Here is a 26,555-nt window from a genome sequence, read left to right on the forward strand (position 1 = left end):
GGGCCCAGCCACTCCGCGGCATGTGGGATCTTCCCGGACCGGGGCACGAACCCATGTCCCCTGCATCAGCAGGCGGACTCTCAACCACCGTTCCACCAGGGAAGCCCAATACTTAATACTATTAAATTGTACATTTAAAAATGGTTAAAATGGTAAAATTTATATTATATATCTTGCAATAAAAAATGAAAGGAAAAAAACCCCAATACACAATACACAGCTAGCCTTCTTTATTCTTGGGAAATTAGATGCTACATCTTAGATTCTAGCAGAAGTATGGCAAAAGGGAGAAGCCCAAGCAAATTATCTAAATCCCATATGAAATCATATATATTTCAGGGTAATTTTCAGAGTGCCACAAACCATACCTGCTAGCTTTTATCTCCAAAAGAGATAGATACTTTTGTAACTGAGCTAACCTATCTCTATTAGGACTCACTAGTAGACAAGTTAATGGAAATTACACACCAAAGCTGAACATGTAAAGAAAGAGGCAGAACAAAGTTTGTAAGTGGTCACCAATTACAGAGAAAAATCTTTCTAAAAGGGTGGCAGGTTCCAATATGTAATGACATTGCTTAATTGTTTATAGTTTTATTTCTCCTTTAAACTTATTTTTGTAAGAATAATAGTCTCATACAGGATTACTCATTAATAATTAGTATTTATGTGAGAAAACAACCAAGTCTGCAACCATTTGTTGATGACCTTAGTTTGCTATATTATATAATGATTTAAATTTTGTAATTGGTATGGACGATAACAACCCATTTCCTAGTTGTAAATCATGTGAGAATTGAGGCAGTAAAAATAAGGCCCAAGACAAGGACACAGGAAATGTTAGGATAATATGTGAATTTTTAAATAATTGAATGAATCGGTAGTTTACAACATGTGGCCCCTGGACCAGCAACATCAGCATTACCTGGAAACCTGGGAGAAAACTGAATTCTCAGGACATTGTTCCTGGCAGAGAGGAACATCTGAACATCTGATAACTGGATAGACTGGGCTTTAGGGAGAGAAAGAAGGTTTGTTGAGTAGAGGTAGTTTTGGGTGGCTGGGAGTATATTCATCAAAACAGAGCAGGGAGGGATTGGAGCATAAGGTATCTTTCCTGACATAACAGAGGTCTGGATTTCATCCTAAGAACAAAGGGGAACCTGGAAACAAAGGGGCACCTTCCTCATGCGCCAGGGACAGACTGGGTCAATAAGGGAACAAGTGCTGGGCATGGCTATGGTACACTGAAGAGTGGATTCCACCTCCAGGAGTTACTGTTGCAGGCACCCAGCTTCTACTACAAGGTCTTCCAGTTTCTGCAAAGAAGCCCAGGCTCAGAGACAGTGTAAAACTGCACAGATTCTCCATGGTGGGAACTGATTCATATTTTTTTAAAAAACAAACCCTTTGGGGAGCCTTAACCTACACCTCTAGGCCCCATGTAGACTCCCAGGTAGTACCTGGTTAAAGACAGAACTGAGGGGCTTGGTCCTACAAGCAATCCAGTTATGCTTCCATATATCAGACCAATGCAAATAGAAGAAACATGGATAGATTACTATTTGTAACTGTACAAATAGTGTAGCCTTGATAAGGTTTCATTTTATTAAAACATAAAAGTTGATCACAGTGATCACTTGAACCCCTAGGAGACATATATGAGGGCAGACCCACAGGTGCCTAAATGCAGAGAATTGAGAGAGGTCTTGATGGTCCTTCTGAGGACTCCATCTTTCACAAGCATTGTCGGAGTTGTCAGTTTACATTTGTTTATGTAATTTTTTTTGCAAGAATGCCAGTCTCCCTACTAGAATATTTACAGAAATACAAAAATATTCCCAAATCACAATGTCTGACATCCAATCAAAAATAAATAGTGATACACAGGAGCAGGAAAATATAACCCAAAATGAGAAGAAAAATCAATCACTTAAAACAGGCACAACATGAAAACATGCTCATCATCACTATTAGAGAAATGCAAATCAAAAGTACGAGGTACCACCTCACACTGGTCAGAATGGCCATCATTAAAAAGTCTACAAATAATAAATGCTGGAGAGGGTGTGGATAAAAGGGAACAATCTTACACTGTTGGTGGGAATATAAATTGGTGCAGCCACTATGGAAAACAGTATGGAGGTTCCTCAAAAAACTAAAAATAGAGCTACCATATGATACAGCAATCCCAATCCTGGGCATATTCCCAGACAAAACTATAATTTGAAAAGATGCATGCACCCCTATGTTCATAGCAGCACTATTTACGATAGCCAAGACATGGAAACAACCTAAATGTCCATCAACTGATGAATGGATAAAGATGTGGTATACACACACACACACACACACACACACACACACACACACACAATTCATAAAAAAGAATGAAATAATGCCATTTGCAGCAACATGGATGAACCTAGAGATTATCATACTAAGCGAAGTAAGTCAGAAAGACAAATATCATATACCACTTATATGTGGCATCTAAAATACAACACAAATGAACATACCTACAAAACAGAAACAGAGTCACATAGAGAACAGATTTGTGGGTGCCAAGGGAAAGGGGGGCGTGGAGGAGAGAAGGATTGGGAGTTTGAGATTAGCAGATGCAAAGTAGTATATATAGGATGGATAAACAGCAAGGTCCTACTGTATAGCACAGGGAACTATATTCACATCCTGTGATAAAACATAATGGAAAAGAATATGAAGGATATATATATGTATTACTGAATCACTGCTGAACAGCAGAAATTAACATTGTAAATCAACTATATTTCAATTAAAAAAAACAGGTGCAGAATGACAGATAGTAAAAGTAGAAGACATTAAAACAGAAAAATTTATTCCATATGTCCAAGAAGCTAGAAGAATGAACATGTGAAGTAGAGACATGAAAGACATAAGGAAGACCCTAATCCAACTAAAAGAGATAAAAACTATAAATTATGATATGAAATACACTGGATGGGATGAAGGGGAGAGTGCACATAGAAGAAAAGATTAGGAAACTGGAAGATGTAGCAGTAGAAACTATTCCAAATGAAGCCAAGAGAAAAAAAAAATAACAAAATTCATCAGTGATCTTTAATAAGCAATCCTCATTATTTGCGAATTCACCTATTCACTGAACTTTATTTGTAACTCCCAAATCAATACTCATAGCATTTTTGCAGTCATTTGCAGACATGTGCAGAGTGATAAAAAATTTGAAGTTGCCCATCATGCATGTTACCAGCTAAGGTCAAACACGGTGTCACTCTGCCTTCTGGCGTCAGCTTTCATATTATAAAGTGTCCTTTTCGCAATCTCTTTAGTGCCACACTTTTTTGAATTTTTGTGCTTTTTGGGTGATTTTGCTGTTGAAAATGGCCCCCAAGCACAGTGTTGAAGTGCTGTCTAGTGTTTGTAGTGCAAGAAGGCTATGATAGAGAAAATACACGTGTTAGATAAGCTTCATTCAGTCATGACTTATGCAGCTCTTGGCTGTGAGTTCAATGTTAATGAATCAACAATACGGCACATCCAAAACTAGGAAGAGGAAATTCACCAGTCTCTACATGTGGCCACTCCAGAAATGTTAAAAGTGTCAGGGGAAACTCTGACTGAAACTGACTGCCCTGGCCAGGCAAGATAGTAGCCACTTGTATGAGTTACAACAGGAGGTCCTGGTAAGGAATGCGGAATACCACCAGAATACCACCAACTGGAAGAATTCGGGAAAGGTCAAAAGGAGAAAGGAGACACCAGTCCATATGTCCTTCCAACCTCCCAGAATCCTTCTCACTGGAATCCATCTTGGCTGAGCAATGCATGTGCCAACAGGAAGGACCCTGAATCAGAATGACTGGCCAGAGACAACCCAGAAACTAACCCCATTTCGATAAAACCCAAGATTGCAAGCCACGTGGCAGAGCAGTTCTCCTGGTTTCCCTTACCCTGTTGCTCTCCACACGGGGAACCCCTTCCCAATAAAGTCTCTTGCTTTGTCAGCATGTGTGTCTCCTCAGACAACGCATTTCCAAGTGTTAGACAAGAGCCCACTCTCGGGCCCTGGAAGGGATCCCCCTTCCTGCAACAAAAGTAACATCTATAGTAGTGTAATGAATCTAAGAAAAAGATGGAAAAGTGGCAAAAGCTGTGGATTCATGAGATGAAGACCGACAAAAAAAACAAAACTGTACAAGACAGCATTGAAAATACCCACTCCAACCTAAACGATCTTTTCATACCCCTAAATACTACATGTTATCCAACCTCTCAATCAGGACATAATAAAAGCACAACATGAGGGAGCTTTTTAGCAAAGTTCTCAACACCAACAAAGAAACCACCATGGGACTTCCCTGGAAGTCCAGTGGTTAAGACTGTGTTTCCACTGCAGGGGGTGCGGGCTCAATCCCTGGTCAGGGAACTAAGATCCCACGTGGTGCATGGTGTGGCCTAAATAAATAAATAAATAAAAGAAACCACTATGATGGACTACTAGATGTCCGTCACCATATGCACTATTATTGTGTTGGCACAGCCTGGGATAATAACAAGCAGATTACTATCATTAACTGTTAGGAAAATGCTTGGCCAGACTGCCTGAAAAATTTCTAAGGCTTTGAAGGTGTTACAGAAAATATAAAGGACAGTGTCAAACACATAATGCATATCACATGGCATATAAGTAAAAAAGGCTTCAATGACATGACAGAAGACATGGAAGAAATTCTGGCAGAGAAGGAAGTGGAACCCACCAACAAAGACCTGGAAGAGATGGCAAAACAAGGCAACAACCTCTCCTTTGGTTTTCCTGGGTCAAGCCAAGGTCAGGAGATTAATCCACTCAGGGCACTGCCCCATCACACATCCTGCAGTTCTATCAAAATCAGAGTTTTAGTTAATGTTTTTAATTTTGGTTAATTTTTAATTGTTTCTAGGACTTTCTTTGCATGACTGTACTGTAGAGCAGTGTACTGTATAGTGTTTACATGTTTATTTTATATGAGTACTGCATATGTGTATTGTTTGTATGTGTGACTGAGTGAAAAAGTTAAAGCAGTACAGTAACAATACACAAAAATGATATAATTAAAATATTTTTTATTATAAGGAACTATTGGATGTAACATAAGAAACATTTATTAAATAAAGTGTCTTTAAAAACAGAAAATAATTCCATAAAAGATTATGTATTGGGACTTCCCTGGTGGTGCAGTGGTTAAGAATCCGCTGCCAATGCAGGGGACATGGGTTCAATCCCTGCTCCGGGAAAATCCCACATGCCGCAGAGCAACTAAGCCTGTATGCCACAACTACTGAGCCCGCATGCCACAACTACTGAAGCCTGCATGCCTAGAGCCCATGCTCCGCAACAATAGAAGCCACCACAATGAGAAGCCCATGCACTGCAACAAAGAGTAGCCCCCGCTTGCCACAACTAGAGAAAGCCCATGCACAGCAATGGAGACCCAATGCAGCCAAAAAAAAAAATTAAAAAAAAAATAAATAAAAAGATTATGTACTGATTGGTTGATGAAAATGTGAACAGAGGCTCACAGGAACTTAAACCTGTATTGCCACTAGGAGCAATGGTTCAGTATTCACTAGTTCAGTGTTTGTGGTGAATTTATAGAATATAACTACCATGAATTAGAAGAATTGACTGCATATGTAGGTGTGTATGTATATGTATTTCATGACTCAGGCCTTATATTCAAGGGTAGACATGACAGTGTTTTGTAACAAAGAACTTTTAATAAATGTTAGCAGAGCTGCCCCAATGGTCCAATTCTCCTGACTATGGATATATAAGAAAACACATAAAGGTGATGAGGCCTTTTGACCTCTCCCTCTTCATCCCCTCTGCATGTGCACAAACACAATTGACAAACTGTCATAGCCTGGCAGGGAAATCAGAAAGCAGCCACACATGCATTTCTCTTTCCTTTCTTCTGCATCTCTTTGTTCTTTTAAAATACTCTTGAGATGGATTTATAGTATAAACATAGGAAGAACTGTTGCTGACATTTTCCTCAAATGCATGACAACCACTGAGTCTCTCTCGTGGATGATTCTCAGGTGTAGTGTAGAGCTGCAGGCTGGGTCAATTTCTAGATGACCTGCCACAAAAAGCTTTCACAGAGATGAAAATTATGATGTTTCTCTTCAGATACTGAGTAAGATATTTCTCTGGCCAAAAGACTTCCCTGAATAGTTATACTCAAAAGGAAAGGTATTTCACCAGTATGAGTTCACTAAAATTGACTGAAGTGAACACATTTGCAAAAGGCCTTGTTACATCTTTTAAACTCTGGTGTGAATCTTTCGATGGTGAATGAAGGATGAACTATGGCTGAAGGCCTTCCCACATTCACCACATTCAAAGGGTTTCTCTCCAGTGTGAGTTCTCATGTGTTGAGTTAAGGCAAAGTTGTCACAAAAGGACTTTTCACATTCTTTGCACTCATAGGGTTTTTCTCCAGTGTGGATCCTATTATGCCGAACAAAATTTGCAGGTTGGGTAAAGGCCTTTCCACATTCTCTGCATACATAAGGCTTTTCTCCAGTGTGAATCCTCATGTGGCGAGTAAAGGAAGAGCTATAGTAAAATGCTTTTGCACACTCTTTACATTCCAAGGGTTTTTCTCCACTATGGGTCCTATTATGTCGGATAAAAACAGAATGGTGTGTAAAGGCCTTTCCACATTCACTGCACTCATAGGGCCTCTCACCAGTGTGAATCCTCATGTGTTGAATTAAGGAAGAGCTGTCACAAAAGGCTTTCCCACATTCTTTGCACTCAAAGGGCTTCTCTCCAGTATGGGTCCTCTTATGCCGAATGAAAGTGGAGCGGTGAGTAAAGGCCCTTCCACATTCGCTGCACTCATAGGGTTTCTCTCCAGTGTGAATCCTCATGTGTTGAGTGAAGGATGAGTTCAGGCAGAAAGCTTTTCCACATTCTTTGCACAAAAAGGGTTTTTCTCCTGTGTGGGTCATATTATGCTGGATAAAAGTGGAGCGGTGAGTAAAGGCCTTTCCACATTCACTGCACTTGTAAAGTTTCTTTCCAGTGTGAATCCTCATGTGTTGAGCAAAGGAAGAGCTGTAGTAAAAAGCTTTCCCACATTCTTTGCACAAAAAGGGCTTTTCTCTAGTGTGAGTCATATTATGCTGGATGAAAGAGGAGCGGTGGGTGAAAGCTTTACCACACTCTTTGCACTCATAGGGCTTGTCTCCAGTGTGAATACGCTGGTGCTCTGTGAGGTGAGACCTGCGTTTGAAGGCCTTCCCACACTCAATACACTTGTATGGCTTTTCCCCAGTATGAAACCTCATATGTCGAATGAAGTCTGCCATATAACGACAGGCTTTCCCACATTCACTGCATTCATAAGGCTTCACTCCAGCGTGAATCTGTTGATGCCGAACAAGGGCCCAATTCTTGCTAAAACCTTTTCCACATTCCTTGCATCTGTAGAGATTATTCCTTTCATCAATAACAGGGTCTCCTCTTGGTTCTTGGGAATCACGTTCATGCAGAGCATCTCGTGTAGTGACTCGCTCCTGTAAAACCCTTAAATAAAGACTATCATCTGTCTCAAAGTCATCATGTTTATGGCTTAACTTCCTAGGGCATGTCTCCTTGTGGATGTCTGTTCCTGGCCTCAAGTTCCCTTCCTGCATTTCTGACAGTTCTTCCTGATCCCTTGCTTGCTCCAGCCTGGAATGCCTTGAGGCTCCATGTGTCACTTGTTCCTCAAAAGGGGCTCCCTCAGTGAGGACCAGGTGAGAAGCAGTAAGCTCTGTGATCTCAGGTTTTGCTTTTTCACCTGAAGGAAATCCAATATAAGAAAGGTGCCTATTAGTGATGTCAACACAGAACAAAATAAATTATCACTTTAGTGGAAGAATGAAGGTGAAAATAAAGCCTCTACTGTCTATGGCATTTTTACATCTTTTAAACCCAGGCTTAAAATTTCTTTCTTTACTGATCCTTGGACTCTTGACATCTTTAAAAGGTAACCCAGGAGGAAAATCTGGTACAGATAGAAAATCTGGAGTGGAGACTCCTCCTCACTCTCCAGAATGGGGTAGGGTGGACAGAGTAATGATAATGACTGTGTTCCAACATCTCATAGTGCTATGACAGCACAGGGAAGGTGGACCTAACTTGGCCCAGATGGAAGACAGAAAGAGGTCAGTGGAGGCTACCTGGACAAGGTGCTACATGAGCTTATTTCTAAAGATGAGTAGGAATTCCCTGACAGAGGGATTAGGAGAAAAATTGTAGCAGATGACTGAAAGTACAAAGGTTCGGGGTTTTGAGAGAATGTTGAATGCCAGGCAAAGAGAAGAGGATGACAGGATGGTGGAGAGGGAGGCAGGGAAAGAGGAGAAACAAAATCTTAGGATTCTGGAGTGTGTGAAAGTTGGGCAGGGGCAGTGATAAGCAACTGGGTGCAAATATTGAGTCTATTATATCTAGTAAAGACTAGGTGAACAAACTCAAAATAGATAACATTTAGATGAAGTAAACCAGAAAACATATCACGTTAATGAAGATTTATATGAGAAGAGATTAATAATAAAAAGTTGCCAATTTCCCTCAAATTCATCTATAAATTTAATACAACTTCAGATAAATCCCAGTAGGGTTTTTCATGGTTATTGGCAAGCTGATTGTGGAATTTATATAAAATAACAGAGAGCCCAGGATATCTCTGAAGAAGAATAAAGCAAGGGGACTTGCCCTTTGAGGAATTAGGATTATGATGAAATCATATACACCAAGGCAGTGTGATGTAGCATAGATATAAGATAAGCTGTCAAATTGTCAAAGGAAAAAACAGAATTGGGAGCTCAGAAATGTATATATGGAACTTTGATATATGACAAAAGCAGCAGAGACACCAGTGGAAAAAGGAAGGAATACAGGAAGTCCCCTATATACGAACTTTCAAGTTGTGAACTTTCAAAGATGCGAACAAGGAGCTTACTAATGAAGACTGGATGGAATTGGAGGCTCAGAGAAAGAATGAAGAGAGACAACAGGAAGAAGAAGTAACTGAAGAACCAAAGAGATTCATGACGCAGGAAATGGCAAGGGAATTTTCTTTATTTGAGGAGGCACTGTTAGTCTTTGAGGCACAGGACCCAAACGTAAACAGTACACAAAGGTTGCAGCAGCCATTCAGAATGCAATCCAGTGCTACTGTGTCATCTATGACAAGAAAAAAATAGCTACTATCCAGACATCATTGGATCATTTTTTTCAAGAGGTAGACAGAATTGAATCCAGCACGGAACCAGAACCTGTGCCATCAACGTCAGGTGTGAGTGAAATTGCAGCTTGCTCTTCTCCTATTGCTGATGATCCTTCAGCTCTACCATCTCCCACCTCCTCCAGTCAGTAACTCTTCTTGCCAGTTCACTCTATGCCAGCTCCTGTATACCAGCTGTTGTACTATACTACTGTACTTTTCAAGGTACTGTACCGTAAGATTAAAAATGCTTTCTTTATTTTTTGTTTGTGTTTGTTTTTTATGTATTAGTTGTGTGAGAAGTCTTGTAAACCTATTACAGTACAGTGCTATATAGCTAATTGTGTTAGTTGGGTACCTAGGCTAACTTTGTCGGACTTACAAATTGGACTTATGAACGTGCTCTTGGAACAGAACTTGGTCATATGTAGGGGGCTTGACTGTATTCAATAAATGAATGTAGAAAAATTATTTGCCACAATGGAAGAAAATGAAATTGTATTTCTATCTTGTACAAAACAAAAAATTAATTCCAGACTGATTAAGACTTAACTGTTAGAAGCTAAAGATTAAAAACTTTTAACAAATAGTGAAAATGACTATCTTTTAGATCTTGGGGAAAAGGAGGATTTCATAAACATACAGAAGCATTCTTTATAAAAGACTAATCAATCTGACTAAACTAAATATAATTTTTAAAAAGGTAAAGAAAGAAAGATGGCTATATTAACATCAGGACTATATTAACAGACTGCAGAGCAAAGAAAATGGGACAAAGAGGGACATTATATAATGATAAAAAGATTAATCCACCAGGAAGACATAACAATCCTAAATCTGTATGTACCAAATATAAGAGCCTCAAAACATACAAACCAAAAACTGCGTTGAAAGGAGAAATAGAAAAAACTACAATGACAGCTGGGGACTTCAACACTCCACACCCAAAATGAAAACTGAACGTATTATGAACTGATATTTCACAGATGTATATTGGCCAATCAACATATGAAGAGGTAACTCAAATTTCTTAGATATGAGGGAAGGGCAAATTAAGACTACAGTGAGAGACCATTTTATATTCACCTGATTGAAAAAACTTATCAAGTGTTAGAGAGGGTATGGATCCATGGAATTGTTCATACAAGGCAGGTGAAGTGTAAGTGGGTATAAATAACCATTTTCGAAAACAACAGGGCATCATCTAGTAAAGTTCTCCTTTTGCTTAACTTATAATCCCCAAATTCTAGTCCTAGGAATATTACTAAGAGAAATTCCTACACGTTTGTGAGAACACATGCATGTGAATTTTCATGGCTGTATTGTCTGTGGGTACAAAAAATTAGAAACAAGAAAATTCCCATGAAAATGGATGAATACATTGTGTTATACTCATATAAATGACCATAGAAGAAAAAAATGAGTAAACTATAGCTTCATGCATCATGAATCTTAGTAATGTACTGTTAAATGAAAAGTACAAATCCTATACAACAACATAAATGGATACTTTTTATAGTATTCAAATAAAAAAGCAAACCATACACACACAAGTACGATGAACAATCTTTATTTTTTTGAGAATGTCAGTTGTTTTTTTTTTTTTTTTTGCGGTACGCGGGCCTCTCACTGTTGTGGCCTCTCCCATTGCAGAGCACAGGCTCTGGACGCGCAGGCTCAGTGGCCATGGCTCACGGTCCTAGCTGCTCTGCGGCATGTGGGATCTTCCCAGACCGGGGCACGAACCCGTGTCCCCTGCATCGGCAGGCAGACTCTCAACCACTGAGCCACCAGGGAAGCCCAAGAATGTCAGTTTTTAATGGCATTATAAAAATGATACGTACAATACATACCTAAAATTTAAATTGTGGTAAAATATACATAACATAAAATTTACCATTTTGAGATGAAACCATCTTAAAAAGTAATGGATAGAATAATTAGATGAAGTGGACAAATTCCTTAAAAGATTCAAATGACCAAAACTGATACAAGAAAAAACAGAATATCTGAATAGCCCTGTATTTACTCAAAAAACAAATTTTGGTATGGACTGAATGTTTGTGTTCCACCAAAATTCATGTGTTGAAGCCCGAACCTCCAATGTGTATTTGGAGATAGGGACTTTACAGAAGTAATTAAGGTTAAATGAGGTCATAAGGGTAGGGACCTGAGAGGATTAGTATCCTTATAAGAAGATACACCAAGGGACTTCCCTGGTGGTCCAGTGGTTAAGACTCCTCACTCCCAATGCAGGGGGCCCGGGTTCGATCCCTAGTCAAGGAACTAGATCTCGCATGCTACAATGAAAGATCCCTCATGTCGTAACTAAAGATCCCTCATGCTGTAACTAAAGATCCCACACGCCACAACTAAAGATTCTGCATGCCACAACTAAAAGATTCCCACGTGCCGGAACTAAAGATCCCGCATGCTGCAACGAAGATCCTGCACGCGGCAACGAAGATGCTGCGTGCCGCAACTAAGACCCAACACAGCCAAATAAATAAATAAATAAATAAATATTTAAAAAAAAAAAAAAAAGAAGAGACACCAGAGAACTCTCCTCTTCCCCACCACCCCCAGTACAACACACCACACCTAGGAAAGGCCATGGTCTCTTTGTCTTCATATAAGAACACTAATCCCATCATGGGTGCTCCATCCTCACGACCTCATCTAAACCCAATCACCTTCCAAAGGCCCCACATCTTAATTTCATCACATTGGGGTGTTAGAGATTCAACATACAAATTTTGGGAGGACACAGACATTCAGTTCATAACAAGGTTACATGAGAAAATGTAAATCAATCATCACAGTGCATGGCAAGTGTTCTGTAAATTTTAGACCACTGTCTCCTATCATTATCACAGTTGTTGCATTTGTCCATCAGAATGTCAACAATAACCTGTAAGAACATTTTTAGTACTGTGGTGCTGAGAAATACCCCTACTCAAAGAGTAAAGGGGCAGATACCACCTGCTCACTAGTATCTGAAGCAATGAGGACTCTTACACATGGCCGGTGGTAATGTGAAACGGTGCAGTCACTTTGAAACTGATTGATGGCTTCTTTTAAAGCTAATCATGTAACTACACCATGATCCAGCCAGTCCACTCGTATGTATACTCCCAACAGAAATGCATGCTTATAGCCAACAAAAAATATGATCAAGAATATTCATAGCAGCATTCTTCATAATATTCCAAAAATGGAGAACAGTCAAATGTCCATCAACAGGAAAACAGGTATATATAATCTATTAATTCATTGAGATATTGCACAGCGAGAAACTAACTCCAAATATATGCAACCACATGGGTAAATTCCAGAGTCATAATGATTATCAAAAGAAGACAGATAGCAATATTGTGTACTGTGGAGTTCCATTTATAAACCTTCAAAACTAATCTATGGTGACAGAGTCTAAACACTGGTTACTTTTGTAGAAGGGGATATTAATAAGGAGAGAAGTACAAAAAGCCTGAGAGGTGCTGGAAATACTATATTTCTAATCCTGTGTGGTGGATACTCTGGCTTATATATATGTAAAATTTCATGATGATGAACTTTAAGATTTGTACATTCATTATGTGTAAATTACCCCTCAGTACAAAAATTACAGAAAATAGTAAAGGGGAGGTCTGTGTAGATGTCTCTTCTGAGAATGAGAAAAGTCCTTGAAAAAGCTTGGTAGTTCAGCTGAAATAGAGTCAACAACTTTTGGAGGGCACTGGAGAGCCAAGAGCATTTATTTTTTAAAATGTTTCCCTCAAGTGTCAGAAACTTGACCACATTTTTTTTTTTATTTTTTTTTATTTTTAATGACTTATTAGAACAAATACCTATAGATATCATTATATATATGATATATAAATTAATTATACAATATATCATGTATTAATTATTAAAACATACTCTGGTAAATATTATATATTCAATATGAAACAGGAGGAAAGGGGGCAGGGCACAACCTTTAAAAGAATTACATAGCCCGAGGACACAACATAAACTGATTAGAACAAAATAGGTCCAAGATGGCGGACGAGTCTACTTCCACTAGACCTTGAGCCTCAGTATACACTCATTGTAACACATCAGCAAGCTAAGCGACACACCCACAGGTGCCACGACAGTTCCAAGGATGACCATAAAGGTCAAAAAGTGGGCGGTGGCTCAATTCCTAGAAATCCCCACCCCTTCCCCAAAATAGCTGGAATACTCCTCCCACTCATCAGCGTATGAAATTACTCACCCCTATAAAACTAACAACCCCATACCCTGGTGCTGCCCTCGCCTTCTTTTTTTTTTTATTTTTTTTTTATTTTTTTTTATAGGTATACCTGGATTTAATTCTCACTTCTACCGCTTGGTAGCTGGATAGCCTTAGGCAAGTTTCATACCTCCCTGAAATTCACTTAATTCAGTCTGTAAAATGGCATAATAACTTATTATAGCATCCTTTTAGGAATTTTAAATCAGTTCTTGAAATAAAAGTACACAATATATAGACAAGTATGGATTCCTCAATAGATGTTTGACCTTTCATTTCTCCAGTATCCCACCCACATCAAATAAAGAAAAATACTTTTTAAAATTTACGAATATTTCATTGTTGTAAAGTTAAAGCCATAAAAATAATCAAATGGCCTACTATCATACCGTTAGAAGAAAAAAAAAAGGTGTTCATGAGAGTTCCATATTAGAATACAAGTTTTCCTTAGGCACCTGTTTATGTATGCTATTCTGCTCTTTGCAATAAATAATTAAATTTAAAAGACTTAATTCCTCACTTTTAAGACCTTATTAGTTTACAAATTACATATTGACCTATGCTAAATTTTATACCGGCCCATGCTAATGAATTCAGTACAGAAAACAAAAAACACTGCACTCAAGCAAACTACATATATATATATATATATATATATATATATATATATATATATATATATATATATATATATATATATATAACTTATATGAGAATTGCTACTCCAGCTTTCTTTTGGTTTCCATTTGCATGAAATACCTTTTTCCATCCCCCTACTTTCAGTCTGTATGTGTCTCTAGGTCTGAAGTGGGTCTCTTGTAGACAGCAAATATATGGGTCTTGTTTTTGTATCCATTCAGCCAATCTGTGTCTTTTGGTGGGAGCATTTAGTCCATTTACATTTAAGGTAATTATCGATATGTGTGTTCCCATTCCCATTTTCTTAATTGTTTGGGGTTGACCACATTTTTTATGTTGAGTAGAGAGAAGATGGAGATATACAAGAGGTAGGAAATAAATGAAGATGCACATTCCCTGATGCAGTGGACAGACTCATGTATGGTTCCCCATAATCCCTGCCTCATGGTGTTCACACAGTTTTGATAACCTCTGCCTGAATCCTAGTAGGACCTTGATTTACTTCTAAAGAATAGAATATAACAAAGGTGACAGAATGTAAGATGTAAGAGATAAAGTATATGTGTAAGATCTCTCTTGCTGGAGTCTCTCACACCATTACTTGATTTGAAGAAGTAAGCTGACATGCTGCAAGCGGCCTACGATTGCAGCTTTGCAGAGGACCCAGCTAAGCTGTGCCTGGATTTCTGGTCCACAGATGAGAGAGAATACATGAGTGATATTTTAATATTAAATAATGAGTGATTTTTAATATTGCTATATAGCAACAGATAACTAATACACCTGAGAAGGTAAGTGAAGGTATGACCTAGATGCTGCTTGGGGAATTAGCCATGGCTGGGGATGAGAACTCTTCTGAGAGGTGAGAAGGAACCCACAGGGATAAATCAGTAAGGGTTAGAAGGCAAGAAAAACAAGTGAATGGCCTTTATTTTCAAAATGAACTAGGCATATGCTGAGATCTCAGTGGCTAGGGAGGTGGCGATATTTGGAATAAGGTGTGAGTAGACGGGGAAGTGGATGTAAGACATAAAGCTGATCAGAGGCACAGAGCAGATATGGGGGGGACCAGTTAGCAATCTGTTAGCATCATGCAGGCAAAAGATGATTATAGCCTGGACTAGGGTGATAGTGCTGGAACTGATGGAATTGGTGGAGACGATGGATTCAGGAGAAACGTATGATGAAATATGATCAAGATTCAGGGATGGCTGGATATTGGGAATGATGAAAATGGAGGTATTGAGGGGTTGTTCAAGTTTGTTTTTGGCTTTCTCATCTTAGCGAATGGCAAGGCCATGAATTGAAATGGGGAGACGAGAGGAATGGGCAAGATCATGAGGTCCTTTTTAGGCATGATGGGTGTGAAGTGCCTTTGAAACATTCAAGTGAAGGTGGAGAACTGCGGGAAGGAGTGAAGGCTTGAGACAGACTCAGCAGGGCTGAGGAGGTGCTGGCCAGAGATACTCACTGGCTGGCTGAGCAGCCTGAAGGAACCCTAGTGGGGAGAGATCATGAATCTGCGTCAGTGCTATCCACACACTTGAAGTGGAGCTGACAAAGGCAAATGTCCCCTTGAGGTTTTACAAGACAGGAGGGTAGGAAGATGACAAGGCTAGGGACTGCTTCTGAACATCTCATTTACAAATGGAAGGATGGATGCATGCAGGAATGTATAGATAAATAAATGATTGGATGCAGGTAGAAAAGAGTGGGAATGCAAAATATAGTTGGAGATAGTAATCTGCAGAAAAAGAAAGGACTGTCTTTTCTGAATCTGGAAGGAAGTTTGAGATATCATTGTTCTCTATTCATTATGAGTAATAATATATGAATATTACTAGTAGGTAAATTTATTAAGCCACTAACTTTGGGTCAGGCAATGTCCTAATAAGCAGTTTCAAGTTATCTAATTACATTCCCAAACAATACAGTGATGCAGAAACTATTATTACTCTATCTTTTTCTAATATAGGCTAAGTTTAGCAAACTGAGTATATGTTCATCATATCCCTGGTATTTTGTCCTTGGGCACAAGGTTAAACCACATTTCTATGACAAAACACGTAGCCTAATGCCCAGTTCTTGTCAATGGAATGTGAATGGAAGTGACTGTGTATGCAAGTGGATATGACTACTCCCCTTCTCTCCTGTTCCTCTTGGCCAGCTGGATGATGCCAGGGCCACCTTACAGCCACATACTGACAATAGAATACACCTGGGTCCCTGAATAGATATGTGGTACAGAGCTCCCCTGCTGACCCACATTATACCATGGCACAAATGAGAAACAGTCTTAACCAGTTGACCCACCAAGATTTTGGAGTTATCTCTTACAGCAGGTAGCACCAACTCAGCCTTGAGTTGACATCAAAGGCACAGGGAGATCATGCAACTTCCCCAGGGTCATGAGGCTAGTAAGTGGCCAAGTTTACAGCCCATCTCTTACCCAGTATACCACATTTCAACCCTAGTAAAGGCAAAGAGTGTGATGGGATTGGGAAGACAGAGGAAACACAGTTCAAAGTGCTTCATGACCACCTAAGACCCCAGGAAGGCTGCAAAAAGAAACTGCCCATGGAATTTCAGACACAGTCATTCCCTGGTAGTCTGCCAGCTGCCATGCCACCCACCTGTACAAGTGCTTCTGGAGAGGCCTCTCTTCACTGTCCTTAGTTCTTGCCCATGCTCCAGTAGGTGAATCAGCTCTGGTTTGGGAACAGGATGCCCTGTGCATGGAGAAATAAATGGGGCATGGGTATATAGGTAAAGACAAAAGGAAAACTCTCAAGTATACTGGAGTGTACACCTTTAACACACCACCATGAAACCCCAGAAAGGGGATGACTCCTTCCAGAAGGTTTTCCCTAATTAAATCAATAAGATTCAACCTTCCCATGCATCAGAACTACTTAGACATGCCTGGTTCTAAACACAGAACAAATTAAACCAAATCTCTGGGCATAAAAACTGAGCTCTGGTTGTTTTCAAAGCTCCCCAGGTGATTCTGGTGCCCAAGGATGGCTAAAAACACTAGACTAACTCAACTGATAGTCAGTTATCTGAGGTAGGCCATGACCTAAATTGCTACCCATTCTTAAGAAAAAGCCTTCAATCCAGGCTGGGAAGACAGGGCTGAATGTGGGGACCTGCTGCCTTACTTGCTGCTGCATCATCCTGTGGCCACTTCAAGGATGCTGGCCTGATGATCTGGGCCAAGGAGAGAAAGCAGACAAACAGAGACAACTGGGTTGGTAGATACCAACCCAGGAGCCAGCACCACCTCAGGGCTTCTCATTAGGTGAAGTAATAAACTTTTTTCAGGGTGAAACCTGTATGAGGTGGTTTTCTGGTACGTGCAGCCAAATATATTTTGCCAAATTCGAAGGCTAAGGGACAGGAGGACTCTGGAGAGAAGTCAATGACTTAGAAACCAGGACCACAGAAACTCTGATTAGAAAATCCTGTACTGCAAGCCAGAGTGCACCCAGCTGTCACTGAGCAAATGTTCACTGATGTCTGCCATACGCCTGGCACCAAGCTCAGTGATGGGGCCGTGGAAAAGGAGAACCAGATATTCCTTCGCCTCTGTTGGACCTGAGCTCCCTGACCCCTCAGGGACTTGGCTCGTGTTGGTCCCTCCACCTGGAATACTATTCCCCAGATGTCTCCTTTCAACAACTAATCACAATTGTCATAAAATAACACTGGATTTACTTCACTGATGACTGACCTCCTGGGAGAGACTATGTGGACACAAGGCTGGGAGAGCCCTGTCAGAGGTAACCATTTCTGGATAAAGTGGACATTTAAGGTTTAGGTGGGAGAACACTTGGGATTTATTAATTTATTATATATAACAAATGCATGTGTGGCACTTGCTGTGTTCCCAGTTCTATTCTAAGCACTTTACAGATACTAGTTCACTGGGGCTAAGTGGAAGGTTACTATAAAAATATGATAAAACAAAAATAATCATGGTCCCAGCAAGCTCATGCTGCCGACTCAAGTCTGTGAGTCCTGCGACTGTTCTTTCTGCTGAAGGGGAATCAGCCAACAGCCATGTGAACGCTGAAGACTCAGCACTAAGCCCAGACTCTCTCAACAACAGTCAAGAGGCAGGAAAGAAGGGAAAAAGAAATAGCCTTCTCAGACGCCCATCAATGCCATTTGAAAATATGTCTGTGTACTCTCTAAAATTAACTCCCATAGCCTCAGAGAAGCAAGGCACAGGCCTTAGGACGTAAGGGGCGACTGTGCAGGTACCAGGGGTCAAAGAAGTCTTTTAGCTGAGATTGTGTTGCTTAGAAAGATACCAGTAGCACTGATGACAAATAGCTTCCTGTCTGTCTAATTCACCATGTTCTTGGAGAACGTCCCATTAACCACAGGTCCTGTTAACTGGGCTCTGAGGACATTTGACCCAATCAAGCTGAATTCCAGATCATGGGAATCTGGAATAAGAATGTCAGATTGAGGTCAGCTTATGTTGGACACTTGGGTAAAAGTGTTGAGAAGAATTGCGTTTGTTGTACAACAATCCTTGATGCAGACAAGGAAACCAAGCAAGAGGAGGTTAGATAAGAACATGCTGGGGCTGGAGGGAGAAGGGAAGGCAGGTTCCTCAGGTCTTCTCAACCAGCCATGCTTAGAGAGAGAGAATGGAATGAAAGAGGCTGTGGGTACCACACAGGTGAGGCCTTACCCAGTGAGACCAGGAGGCCACAAGTCTCCAGCATCACCTCCTGGTATAAGGTCCTCTGGGCCAGGTCCAGATGTCTCCATTCCTCCCCAGTGAAGGTTACAGCCACATCTTCAAATGATACCAATGCCTGGAAAGTCAAACAGAAGTGGTGGGGTGCCTGTATGAGTCTACTGCTTGGTTAGTGGCAAAAGTCCAGAGAGACCCAAGGCCTGAATCACTGAGTATCTCCTGAGAACCAAGGTCTGTGCTGGGCTCAGGAGGGAGGTAGATGGTGCCTTTGACAGAATACAAAGGTGCAGGAGAGAAAAGCCACCTATATGGGAATCCACTGGGGAGTGACACAAACAGTGGTAATCTTGTGTGGACTGTGAGTCCATTACTGTAATTCAAGTAATGATAACACAGCAGCAGCTGAGCCTCACTGGTCTGCACTGTTTGCCTGCACCTAAGGGCTTTAGATGCTGTGTTAAAGCAACTAAAAGTCTCTAGATCTGGAGCTAGACTTCCTGGGGCTTAAATCCAGCCTTTTGATGCTAATTTCTTTGAGCCTCAATTTCCACATTACCAACTTCACCATGTTGTTGTGGGAATTTAAGTGAAAATGTTCATAAAGCAAACACTGCAGTGCCCAGCACATGTCAGTGCTCAGTGTGTATTTGTGAATTTCATTAATCCTCCTGCAGCCCATGGGGTAAACACCATCACTGTCTCCATTTCACACTCAGCAAATGGGGACTCAAAGTCAAGCTGCCCAGAGTCATAGGTCTAATGAGAAGGGGCAAGATTTGAAACCAGGTCCCTCTGGTTCAGCCACAGTGGGGGAGTTAGATTTAAGTATGATGGGAGCCCCAGACGGTAGAATCTTTCATTCATCAACTGCTTACTGAACACCTGGTACAGGCCCAGCACTCTTCTAAGCCTGGGGATAAAGCAGAGAACAGGACTCACACTCTTGTCAAGGAAAGATCCTTGACAAGAAACTAAATAAATGATCAAGATAAAGTCATATGGCCCTAAGGGCTCCGAAAAAAACCCCAAAAGTGAGTGAGATGACTACAAAGATTATGGGAGACTTTATGATACGGGAGACTTTAGATGGGGCAACTGGGGAAGACCTCTCTGAGTGGATGTGGAACAAGGCTGGAATGAAGTTAGGGAGCAAGTCAGGTGAGGAAAATGGGTAAATAAGAGAAGTTCTGAAGGTGATCTGAGCTATGATGAGAGCAAACAAGGTGGCATGCTGAAGAATAATTTAAGGCCTGTCCATGTGTTTACATGCCTTGAGAAACAACATTCCTATGCACTGTCATTAAGGAATACTGTAATGGATTCACTTTTCAAATATAAGTAAATGTGCTAGGAAAATGGGTTCACTGCCATAAGTGGCAAGCCAGCTTCACTTGTAGTACCCAGATGGCATCTGCAAAGATAAATTCAGTGACTGGCTTGTCTTCTGGTCTGTCCAGGGAACTTCTACTCCTATTAGAGGAGCAGCAATTCCAAAAACGCTGCTCCCACCTCACCTCTGCTCTAGAGGCTCTCTCATCCCAGTCTCCCAGCTTTCAGCTGGGTTGAGGCCCGAGGCAGGGAGGCCTGAGGGTCAGACTCCACCTGGGTGTGAGACTAAGATAATAGCAGGACCAGGAGAGTCCCTCTCTGGAAACCACATCGAGAGTGATGCTCTCTGGGTCCTGCTGAGCACTGAAGGTCACACGTCACACGCATATCCTCTCCAGTTCCCTCAACCGAAAGAGAAAAATAGTTAATAGTCCAATTTTAGACCCGAGGGAATGGAGGCCAAGGAAATGGAGGCCAATCGACAAGCTCAAGGTTAGAGCCAGAAATGGGTGCCTCTCCACACCTGAACCCCTGGCCCGGATTCAGAAGCCTGGATTGGAAGTGATTAGCACTGTCGTTCCCATACCCCATTCTCACTGGACCTCCAGATCCGACAGTATTAAGAGGAAAAGGCGAAAGGTCCCAGGATTCCCTATATCATAGCGAGTGGAACTGTGCTGACAGCGACCCCAGCGCACATGGGCCTGCGGAACCCTCCACTCACCAGCTCCGGCGCCGCCATGGGGCCCAGTGGGCAGAGTGGGACGACAAGAGGCGGCGACGAAAGCCGGTCCAGCGGGCTCAGCCGACTCCTCAGGCCAGCCCTGGGCGGGGGCACCTGGGACCTGAGTGTCCGCGGTGTGGGGTGAGCACAAGGCCCCGGGAGCCGCCTCCGGGACCTGCGGAGACCGAAAGCTGGGAACGAGCTCGGAGAGTGCTCGGCTGACAACCCGCTCGAGACGGGGTCACGGCTCATACAAAAGCGTAGAGGTGGGTCCCATTCTCCTCGCGGTCCTTTGCTCGGTCTTGAAGACCTTTTTCTAAGAAGCGGCCAATGCCCAGTGCTCCAGCCAGAAAGGCCAGTAAGGACATACCGGCCACTTCCAAACGACGTCCTAAGCCCCGACGCCAGAAGCTCCGCCCAAGCTGCAGCAGGGAATACCGGCCTCCGCCGTCAGTCATTGAGTCAGCGCCCGCCGCCGACGTTCGGGGCACTGCCTTGTGGGTAACGTAATTTCTGACTGCATCCGGTGAACTGGAGAGCTCACTTCCTGTTTTCTGTGAAAACTGTACCCTGAGGTTCCAAAGAGGGGGCGCGGCCTCGTTTCTTCTTAAAGGCACGCAGATTTCCTTGTCCCTTCAGGCAATGCCCTGCCCTTAAAGGTCTGTAACACGTGACCCATGCCTTGACCTTCCGCACTGTACTCCTGCCCCAGCGTTTCACCTCTCTGAGCCAGGATTTACAATGAAAAATGAAGATTATTCTTTAAGATAGTAATTTAAAGTGTTCCCCTAATCCGTGGTTTCCAACCCACAGACCACATCAGCATTACCTGGGAATTTGTTACAAATACAAGGCCTCAGACCCCACTTCAGACATACTGAATCATGTACTCTTGGGTGGGGCCCTCATACCTGTGCTTAAGCCCTCCACGGGATTTTAATGCTCCAACACAGTTAAGAACCGGACTCTTTAAATTCCAGTGAATGAGACAAAACTATCTACTTCCTGGGAGATAACTAAAAAGTGCTTAGCACTAGGCCTAACATAATGATAAGTACTTAAGAGCTTTTGCTGTCATTTTATTATTATTTTATATTAGTATTATTGGCAATGCCTTCACAAGGATATGGCATACACTGCTGTGAGAATAAGTCTGATATACTTCTTTGCAGAGTCATTGGTGATATTTGTCAAAACATGAAATATATTGACTCTCTGGCTCAATAAGAAGCCTCCTAAGTAGTGTTTAAGACTTCTACATAATACAGTGTTGTACCATTTGGCTCACGTCATTTTGTTTTTTTTTTAATGGTCCATGCAGCAGAGTTTCATAATATAGGTAAATCTATTTCCCAAGGGATACTTCCTTACAGGCCACATGATTCAAAATTTAGCATCACCAGGAGTAATTGCCTGCAGGCCTAAGTGAAGAGTAAAGTTGACATGGTTTCTAGTTTGTTGGTTAAGATGACGTTATTTTTCATCTTTAATTCATAGGAACCAGGACCTCACCCTTCCAGCCCTCAGGGCAGCCAGGCACAAATGAATGGTCGTGAGACAGCCAAGTCTAACACTCAGGGTCTCAGGGTCACCAAGTCTTGTTCTCATCAAGGGACTGTCAACCCATCACCCAAATTTAGAGTCCACAAGATGATGGCAGTAAATCCTGGGGGTTGTGAGAAGTGAAAGCATTAAGTCCAAAGAGGCATTCCGAGGATGGAGCAGAAATGAGAAAACATAATGATGACAGCTTCACAATCACTTCTGCCCATATTCCATTACCCACAACTCATTCACATGGTCCCCAAATGGATTGATGACCACCCAGCCATTTTCTAGCACAATCCTTTAATTTGGTCATCAGGTATCCTTTTTATTATTTATCCTCTACATTCCACACTCTCACTTACTCCTTAATGTGACAAGCCAAAACCCTGTCCTGTCTCTGACCTCATCTAAATTTTAGAATCTCAGAGTGATGTGTCATATTACGCATCTGGTCCAGATTTTGTTCCTCTAAGATCAGGAAGCTCAAAACAAAGCTAAATGTGGCTTCTACCCAGACCTGATGCGCAACTGCCAATCAAAGACATGATGGAAGGACATAAACTACTGGGAAAAATACCCCTGCCAGCTGAAATTTCTATGCACAGCAAAGTACCTTCCAAGAACAGTGTGAAATAAGACCATTTAAGGCCAAAAATGTGAAATGAATGGAAAAATAACCCTCACAAAATGACAATCTAAAGATCATGTTTAAGGTCAAAGTAATTCCAGTTGAAAATTCTGCAATGATAAAGGGAATAAGTATACAAGAAAGGTGTGTTTGTGCATTTATACAACCACTCATTAGCTATATGAAATCATTATATTTCCTTTTCGAGTTAGAAAGATGAACTTACCATATATATCCTCAATAACACATAATTTAATATGGGGAAATTGTTCTAAATCCATTATATTGTCCAAATGGAAGTAATTTATAAATCTATACTTTAATATGTTAAAGATGTAAATAGATGGAAAGATATTTTGTGTTAATGAATTGGAAGACAACACAGTAAGGATGTCAAATCTCCCCAGACTGATAAATAGGTTTAATATAATTCCTATCAAACTAACAGACAGGGCAGGGTAAACAATTTATAATTCAACTAGTTTGAATAATTTCAATGGGCTCTAAGTTATAGGTGTGGTAGCTGGTTGCCTGGTACCTGGCCCTGGAATGATTAAGGCAGAGGAATATTGCTTCCTGGGGCACACAGGCAGATAGAGGAGGTAGAGCTCTGGATTGATTAGTTTGCATGTTCTGGGCTGAGTCCTTTGCTATCCTCAAGAATTGGCTAGCCCTGGGAGGGCTAGTCTCTCCCCAGTCAGAGCTGCCCCTTCTAGGGCTAGCCAATTCTTTTTTTTTTTTTTGCGGTATGCGGGCCTCTCACTGTTGTGGCCTCTCCCGTTGCGGAGCACAGGCTCTGGACGCGCAGGCTCAGCGGCCATGGATCACGGGCCTAGCCACTCCGCGGCATGTGGGATCTTCCCGGACTGGGGCACGAACCCATGTCCCCTGCATTAGCAGGTGGACTCTCAACCACTGCGCCACCAGGGAAGCCCTAGGGCTAGCCAATTCTTAAGGGCAGCCATACCTCCTGAATATACATTGTTTACCCTGCTCTGTCTTGCCTTTCTCATGGAAACTCCAATAGTCTGTGGCCTAAACCTATCTCTTGCTCTTGCTTCTGTTTTCTGACCAAAATCTCCTGTGGCCCTGCATGGCATGCCATTCCTCTTGTTTCCAGGGGAACTGAGTGACATTATAAGCTCCTTTCAGTGGCATTGAGAGAGAGAGAGGAGAGGGAGAGAGAGGAGGAGAGACTATAAAGGGATAAAGGGATATCATGAGGGAGATTTTCACGGAGATAGGATGGTTCTGTATCTTGATTGCAGTGGTGGTTACACAATTCTTCACATGATGCAATGATGTAGTATTACATGTACACACATTGTATGAGGATTAAATTCCTGGTTTTGATATTCTAATAATTACCTAAGAAGTAACCATTGGGGAGAAACTGAGTGAAGGGTAACATGACTTCTCTACTATCTTTATGACTTATTTTGAATCTATAATTATTTCAAAAACAGATCATGTCACTATCCTACTGAAAACCTCCTATGGACTCCCAGAGCACTTAACATAAAATCCAAATTTCTCATCATGACCTATGAAGACTTATGCCCCAGCCCCCTGTGCCCTGTATCTCACTGCCTTGCACTTTCTTCCTTCAGCCACATTGGCTTCACTTGCTTTCTTCACTAGACCAAGCTCTTTTCAGCCCAGGGGTTTTGGCACATGCTAGTTCCTTTATCAGGAATGCTGTTCCCCACCTTTGAACCTGGTGAGACTATTCCGTCCTGCAGGGGACTGCATGATGTCAGCTTCTGTTTACTCTGCTGTCCATCCTGAAGTTTGTACCTTAATGTCCATTGTCCCTCTTTTACCAATGAGAACACTGAGAAGTGATATTAGCAGGAAATGACAGATCAATATCCCTTACGAATATATCAATAGATACAAAAATCTTCAAAAAAATATTAGAAAACCAAATCCAACATCATTTAAAAATTTATAAAGGGTTATACACCACAACCAAGTGGATTTATCCCAGGAATGCAAGAGTGGTTCAATATAAGAATATCAAGTGGGGACTTCCCTGGTGGCGCAGTGGTTAAGAATCTGCCTGCCAATGCAGGGGACATGGGTTCAAGCCCTGGTCCGGGAAGATCCCACATGCTGTGGAACAACTAAGCCCGTGCGCCACAACTACTGAGCCTGTGCTCTAGAGCCCGCGAGCCACAACTACTGAGCCCATGTGCTGCAACTACTGAAGCCTGAATGCCTAGAGCCAGTGATCCACAACAAGAGAAGCCACTGCAATGAGAAGCCTGTGCACCGCAACAAAGAGTAGCCCCTGCTCGCCGCAACTAGAGAAAGTCCGCGTGCAGCAATGAAGACCCAATGCAGCCAAAAATAAATAAAATAAAATAACATTAAAAACAGAAAAAATAAAATCAATAGACCACATTAATAAACAGAAAAAGACATGATAATCTTAATTGACAAAGAAAATGCATTTGATAAAGTCCAACACCTTTTTATAATAACAATAATAGTAATAAACACTCAGAAAACTAGAGATAGAGGAAAAATTTCTCAATGTGATAAGTGGTATTTACAAGAAAGCCACTGTTAAAATTATACTCGATAGTGAAAGACTGAAAGCTTTCTCCCCAAGATTAGGAACAAGACAAGGATTCCTGCTTTTAGCACTATCATTCAACAATGTACTAGAAGTTTTAGCCAGAAATTAGGCAAGAAAAAGAAACAAAAAGCATTAAATTTGGAAAGGAAAAAGTAAAACTACCTCTATGCACAGGTGACATGATTCTAAATATAGAAAGTCTCATAGAATCTACCAGAAAAACTACATGTATTCAGAAAAGTTGCAGGGTACAATATCAACATGCAAAAATCAGTACATTATTGGTGGGAATGTAAAATGGGTCAGCTGCTGTGGAAAAAGAGTTTGGTGGTTCCTCAAAAAGTTAAGCATAGAACTACCACATGGCATATGATTCCATGGCTAGGTATACACCTCAGAGAATTGAAAACAAGTACTTCAACAAATACTTTCACACAGTGTTAATAGCAGCACTATTCACAATAGCCAAAAGGTGGAAATAATTGAAATTTCTGTCAATGGATGGATAAACAATGTGTGCTATAAACATACAACAGAATGTTATTCAGCTATAAAAAGGAATGACACAAGGAATTATACAATGTGGATGAACCTGGAAAACTATGAAAGATTTATAGAAAAATAGAGAAAATGGTGAAGCCTAGATAAAGAATTCTTAGACATGATTGCACAGGACAGAAGGGAAAAAACTGATAAATGAGACTTTATCAATTTTAAAGCTATTTGTTCTGTGAAAGTATTTTGAACTGAATGGAAATGAAGACACAACATATCAAAATTTGTGGGAGGCAGCTAAAAGAGTATTTAAAGGGAAATGTATCACATTAAACACATTTTAAAAAGGAAACGT

At 41.1% G+C, this 26,555-nt stretch overlaps 1 protein-coding gene across 3 annotated transcripts in view; it reads right to left on the bottom strand.

The window, feature by feature from the left end:
• Window positions 1–21,447, bottom strand: part of ZNF599 (zinc finger protein 599) — a 61,164-nt gene extending 39,717 nt beyond the window's left edge. Inside the window, exons 1-4 of one of the 3 annotated variants that reach the window (XM_033413840.2) lie at window positions 21,316–21,447; window positions 18,884–19,010; window positions 16,812–16,907; window positions 1,586–7,832 (exon numbers count right to left, since the gene is read on the bottom strand). In XM_033413840.2, coding sequence (XP_033269731.1) covers window positions 6,307–7,832; window positions 16,812–16,907; window positions 18,884–18,917 — 1,656 coding nt within the window. In that variant the 5' untranslated portion in view covers window positions 18,918–19,010; window positions 21,316–21,447 and the 3' untranslated portion in view covers window positions 1,586–6,306. Of the gene's footprint in view, window positions 1–1,585; window positions 7,833–16,811; window positions 16,908–18,883; window positions 19,011–20,945 lie in introns of those variants that run through there. The other 2 variants (XM_004284177.4, XM_033413844.2) reach the window with 2 other exon arrangements.
• Between the last annotated feature and the right edge of the window lie 5,108 nt (window positions 21,448–26,555).

Source organism: Orcinus orca, chromosome 20 (genome assembly GCF_937001465.1).
Source record: "Orcinus orca chromosome 20, mOrcOrc1.1, whole genome shotgun sequence".
NCBI classification, from domain to species: domain Eukaryota; kingdom Metazoa; phylum Chordata; class Mammalia; order Artiodactyla; family Delphinidae; genus Orcinus; species Orcinus orca.